At 57.1% G+C, this 6,267-nt stretch overlaps 1 protein-coding gene across 1 annotated transcript in view; it reads left to right on the forward strand.

Moving 5' to 3' along the window:
• The window catches only part of ACOT7 (acyl-CoA thioesterase 7), a 90,339-nt gene that overhangs the window by 41,910 nt on the left and 42,162 nt on the right, over nucleotides 1–6,267 (forward strand). The window contains exon 5 of the mRNA XM_023535621.1: nucleotides 2,258–2,410. Within this exon, the coding sequence (XP_023391389.1) occupies nucleotides 2,258–2,410 (153 nt within the window). The remainder of the gene's footprint in view (nucleotides 1–2,257; nucleotides 2,411–6,267) is intronic.

Here is a 6,267-nt window from a genome sequence, read left to right on the forward strand (position 1 = left end):
GAAGCGTGGGTCTGTGTCGTGGGCACGGCGCGGCCAGGGTCGTGACCCGGTCCGGGAGAGCTTGGCGTCTTGCCCCGCGCTGGCGGGCGTGGACAGGTCGACCTCGGGCGCTGCGGCTGCGGTGCCGGCCACTGCAGGAAAGTGGGTCGTGATCCGTTTGCCGGTGCAGGGACCCGCCTCCAATTTATAAACACGCAGCGTCCGTGAAGAGCAGTAAAGTGAGGTGTGCCTGTGCCCTCGTCCGCTGGGGGCTTGAGCGCAAGGCCTCCGTATATTTTTCCAGCACCCTCTGTCACCTTTACAGATAGCTGTCACTTGGGAACACACACTGCTCTCTCTACGAGTGTGTTTCTCTTAACATACTCACGAGCATAGATACATGTTACACGTATGTCACATGCCTCACCCACAGAGATCTCACACACACATCTCTCGCACACCCTCACGTGCTCCCCGCCCTTCCTCCCGCACACGCCTGCGCGCATGCCTGGATTCACTGTGTGCCTCTGGACACCCCGCCACCCGCCCCGTGCGGTGTCACTTGTGTGGGACTTTGCCACAACATTCCCCCTTCGTCCCCAGGGAACAGAGGCCTCAGTGGCCCTTGAGGGGAAAAGGAGGGGCACTTGTGGCCCCGGAGAGGCTGGGCGGCCATTGCAGAGTGGACACTTGGTTTTTTCCATAGTCTACACACGCGCTTGAGTGGAGAGGCTCGCACACGGGCTGTCGTCCTGGACGTTCGGGCTGAGCCGCCTTCTGCTTTAAGCCCGTGAGGTTTGATGAGCCCTGGGGGCGAGAGCTGGGTGCCAGCCCGTCATCCGAATGTTCTGGCGACTTTAATCCCGACTTAAAGCCAGCAGGGACGCGTCGGTGCAGAGGCCGCGTCTCTTCCATTGGCACAGGGGCCCCCATCAGTCCCCGTGCGACAGCAGCGTCTGGGGACGAGCGTGCTGCACACGACGAAGCTTTATTAGACCAAGGAGGGCGACTCTTTTACAGAATCTCTTTAAAAGGCATTTCTTGGGGACACTTAAGTTCAGCCACGAATTTTACTAGCCAGGCGCAGCACAGACTGCTCTCACAGGCATTGCTTTGCGTGGTGGGACATGAGGATATAGTGTATTTGTGGAGGAAGAGGTTAAATTGCCCACTGCAGCTTAGACACTCTCCACGGTTTGCTGCTTTTGAACAAACCACTCGAGTCCTTTTGCAGCCCCCTTTGGCGATGGGCTCTGAAGCCTGAGATAAGGGCAGTTAAGCCACAGAACGGTGTTCAGACCCTGTGCAAATTTGGAGCAGAGCCACGAGCAGGGAAATCAGGATGTTCAAACGTGGCTTTTGAAAGAAAGCCCGAAATCGCCGTCTGAAATGAATCTGACTGCGTTGGAGGGCTTCAGCGGATCGCAGAGTGGAGCGTGAGGGGCCCGGAGCTCTGGCTCTTCCACAGAAATGCTGGCCGAGTGGCAGAAAGGGCAGAGGTCAGCTAAGCAGAGGAGGGCAGCTGGGCAGCGGTCAGCAGCGAGGGAGAGGGGGCCTCGGGGAAGTGGGTCATCAAGAGGGCCCCAGGCCTGCCTGGGGCCTCCGTGCGGGGCCCCTGGGGGGTATTCCTACACTGGACGGGAGGACAGCCCACAGAGGGCCCACCACCCCCTTTCGTTCCCAAAGGACTCAGGAGCCCCAGTTTTTATGCCGAGTTTTATATTTGTGTTTATTTTTAACTTCTTGGAGAGCTTTTGGGGGCTCTTAGCTTTAACTGCACGTTCTCTGTAAATGTGCAGCCTCTTTGACTGGCTGAAGAGCGAGGCTGCCAGGTGCAGGGGGCACTCGGGGAACGGGAGGGTGGCTGTGGCCTTGATTCTGTAGTTCTGTGCCCAGGAATGAATCCTGGGAGGGAATGGGGCCGGTGCGAAGTGGTGATAAGTGGCCGAGAGTGTCGGTATGATATTTTCATAGTGAAAAACCGAGAGCAAGCTAAATGTCCCTTTGTGGTGGATCCATGACGTCAATTCTGTGGATACAGCCAGAGGAGGAAATGTCACTCACAGCATGACGGAGCTTACGTACACGTGGGTCTGAGAGTAATTCCAGGAAGGTTTGACCCAGCTTACCTCGGCGGGGACTACCTGAGCTTTTCACCTTCTCTGTGTTTTTATCATTCACATTAAATACATACTATCAATAAGAGAGCAGTTCCCGTTATAAAAAGGAGAGCCCCGGGCTGGGGTCGGGGCCGCGCGGCCGGGACTGGGGTGCTGAGCCGCAGGCCCCGGCCGACGCTCCGTCTGCTCCCCGCAGTACTCCCGACAGGAGCAGGAGCAGGAGGGCCGCAGGCGGTACGAGGCGCAGAAGCTGGAGCGCATGGGGACCAAGTGGAGGGACGGGGACATCGTGCAGCCCGTCCCGAACCCAGGTGAGCGAGGGCGGCAGCCGGTTTATGGACATCCCCGTGGGGCCAGGGCACCATCCAGACCCCTTCCCACTGTCACGGCCAACCCCGATGGCGGGGCGGCTCGGCCGGCCCCCAGGGACCCCGCGTGCTCTTCCTGTGGGGGCACGCGTCAGGCCAGGCGCTAAGGGCGTGGCGTGTGTGCGGCTGGCCTGCCACCCAGCGGGGTGCACACCTGTTCAGAGACTTGGCGTCCCCAAGTTCACCTAGGAACATGTCTGTGATGGGATCTCCCCCTCGTAAAAAACCGACCCAAGGGCAGTGGCTTCCCCGGGTGTCTTTCGCCAGCCTGCCCACCCAGCCGTCGCCGTGGTGAATAGACTGGCCACTTGGGCAGGAAAGCTTTGCGGGGTGCGCAGCCTGCCTTTAGGGCATCGTCTTCCCTGTCCGTCATCCAAGGTGGTCCAGCTTTGAGAAAGCATCCACCCCAAATCCCGACTGGGTCGGGGGTGTCCTTCTCCCAGAGGGGCCTTTTCCTCCGAGTCCTGGACGCGGGACCCCCTGGAGCAGATGCAGCTTGGGGCGGGGGCCTCTGGGGCGGCTGTTCCCTTTGGGACACAGCGAGCCCTGGGAGGGGTCTTCCGGGACGACGCGTCACCCCTCCACTGCACGCAGTGAGCACGTGTCATCAGTGCGGGCAGGACCTGAGAACGAGCTCTGTGCCTCTGCCTCTGTGTGGCAGCGCAGGGGACACCTCCAGGAGCCCTGGCCTCGGGTGCCATTTGGGTCTCTGACTTGGCCTTGGCAGCCGTCTGAGGACCTGCTCCGATTAACTCCCTTCCTCTCGGTGGTGCTGCCTTGATGAGCACCAGGCCCAGGCCCCGGGCTCTTCGAGGGCTCCTGCCGAGGGCCAAGGCAGCTCCGGGGCACGGCCTGGGTGATGCTGGCGGCCCGCCCACCTTCGCGGTGTGGTCCACACGGCATGGGGGCTGGTGGACCCCCACGGGTGTGCAGGGCAGCGGGTCCCTGGCGGACATGCAGGACTCTGGGGACTGAGTTCAGCCGTCCAGCCGTGGGCACTGGGCTTCTCAGGCGGGACCTACACGCTTCCTCCCAAGTCCGCAGATGTTCAGTTTCCTCAAGCTCTGCACCCCCTTCCCGTGTTCCGACCTCCACGTGCCCAGAGCAGAGGCCGGCATTTGGGCAGAGGTGGTTTCTGTTCTGTTTGTATATCTGCTTTTCAACAAACACCAAAAAAAAAAAAAATTTCCTGCCAGTGTTAATAAAAATGTTGTTGCCTTGACGAAACTCCAATAAGCTGGTATCTTTTTAAAGTAAAATATAAAAAGATGATCGGTTTATAATGGTGATCCAAGACAGGCCTGCGGTCTCTTGTGATGACTAAGCCCCAGCGACCCCAAGCCCACGCTCTGCTTTCAGGAGGGCACACAGGTTAGGCAGGGGCCCGGACGACTGCAGAATGACACGAGGGACTGGAGGTGTCTTAGGAAAGGTATAAACTCGGTGCTAGGAGACAGAGGCTGGAGTGGGCGCCTCCCCATTCCCTCCCCCCCGCGAAGAAATGTCCACATCCGAATCCCCGGACCCTGTGACTGCGACCTTATTTGCAGAAAGGGCCTTTGCAGATGTGATCACATTAAGGCTCCGGAGATGGATGAGGCCATCCCGCGTTACCCAGCGGGCCCCAAATCCTGTGACAGGTGTCCTTATAAGAGATGGCGCGGGGAGAGTGTCAGCCTCCCAGCAGTGAAGAGAGAGCTGGGAAGCCGTGCTGAGTGGCATGCGGGCCTGCTTGGACCTGCCCCTCCTTGGTTCTGATTTCTGGCCCGGGCTTGGGGTGGACACCAGGGCGCCAGGGGGCCAAGGCTGAGTCTCGGCCTTTGAGGACCAGGAGGCGAGGTGCTGGTTTACGCCTGACTGACTGGGAAACTAAAATTACTCGGGGTTTTTAACCAATAATCCCTTCACCAATGAGATTACTTTCCACCTGCTATTCTCTGATTATTAAATCTGATTTATAATTTTCAGAATCTGTATTCTCCAGTGATATTAATGAAAGGTGGCATTCTGAACGTCAAGAATTCTTGATAAATTTTCACAGGCTTTATTTTTTATGTTGCTGTGTTTCGCTACAAGTGCATCTTTGTGAGATGATCGGATTAGGGGCTGGCTTTTAAACACTTCTGAAGGAAGTCGCTTCTCTGTTCTTTCTTTAGTCTTTTTGGACATTCTCTACGTTTTTGGCCTCAGTTTCCTGGTGGAACTGGCATCATCCTGGCCGGGCAAGTGAGGCTGGGTCTCCCCTGGCTTGGCTCCCGTGCCCAGAGCAGGGGTGGCCTCAGCCTGCGTGGTGGCTCGGCATGGGCTGGATTTGGCGGGTATGGTTGTGTCGATGGGGACAGCAGGTCAGAGTGAAGGGTTAAGCCTGCCCTCGGCACTGGGGGTCTTCCTAAGCCCCTTCCCGTGGGAGGACCGCCTCCCCGCCCCAGTACGGCAGGCTTGGCCCTAGAATCGCCACCCTCCTCGCCCTTGCTCCCCACCCTCCACCCACAAGTCTCCCTGTATCTGCAGCCCTCCATCCCTTTGAAACCAGAACCAGATTTCAGCTGTCTGCAGCTGTTGCCTAGCAACCCCCACAAGAGGCCAACCTTATCCTTCAGGTGTCTTCAGAGAGCCTGGGAGTTTCCTAAAACCTAGCTTTTCTTATTGTTTTCTCCATCTGACAAGAGAACATACGATTACCTTACACGCTTCCATCCGTGCCCATCAGTTATCCAGCTTCAGCTGCGGATGGATTATTTGGCCATGTGACTGACCATCCATTTTGTGGGCTGTTGGGTTTATAACAAAATCAGCCCTGCCCTCATCGCCGCCCCTGGGTTTAACACAGTGTTCACCTTGAGGTCTGGTCCCCCTGCCAGGAGAGCTGGAGTCTTCGGAAGTCAGCCCAGCCCTGGTTCCTGAGCCGTGCTGACACCCATCAGGCTGGCCAGGAGAGCGCTCAGTGCCCGTCATGGGCTCACCCAGGGCCGGAGCGCCTTCTCCCCCGAGTCTGGACAGGCCCCAGCATCCTGCTCCGATCAGCATTCGATCTGGGGCAGGAGCGGATGGAGGCCGGGGAGCAGGCACACAGGTCCTGCCGTCAGACCGCTGGGTCTGGATCCCAGCTCTGCCTCTGTGGACTTAGCCTCCCTGTGCCTCGGTCCTCTGAGCCGGAAACTTCCCCCAGAGAAGAGAGGGGAGCTTTGTATTTGCTTATGGCCAGGCTAAACCCCGCCTGGTGGCGCCCTGAGTATCTAACTCAGGCTCTCGACATCATTTTGAAATTACAGGTTCAAAATTAGGCACTGTGTTCATCAAGGTCATGGAGGCTGCTAAACCCTAAAACCCTGATAATTCGGTAGAGGTTTGTGTCTTACAGAGCCCAAATCAGAGTTCCCTCCAGGGGTGTGGATTCGGGCCCTTTCTGTCTTGTGGCTCCCCACCTTTAATAGGTAGCTTTTGGGGTTACCCCGAAAGAGGAAGAGCAGGGAGGCTCACACGCCTGGGTCTCGAGAGCTGGTCCCCACCCATGTAGTGCTCTGTGGGGTAAAGTCTCACGGCCGAGCGGGGGGCGGGGTGCATGGCTGTATTCTCCATCGGGGTCTTGGTGCTTTCACTTATTAAAAGCTCATCAGTCCTAAGAATATTAAATTATTAGACACGGACATCGCTTAATCAATATTTTTAAGCATTACTACAGAAACGGGGCATTTCTGACTAGGTTGTGATAGTTATTTCAGATTATGATTTGAATAAGTAGGTATTGAACATGACAAAGATTTTTATCTGCAATTTTCCATTGTTTGAAATTTTTAAAA

Source organism: Pteropus vampyrus, unplaced genomic scaffold (genome assembly GCF_000151845.1).
Source record: "Pteropus vampyrus isolate Shadow unplaced genomic scaffold, Pvam_2.0 Scaffold142, whole genome shotgun sequence".
NCBI classification, from domain to species: domain Eukaryota; kingdom Metazoa; phylum Chordata; class Mammalia; order Chiroptera; family Pteropodidae; genus Pteropus; species Pteropus vampyrus.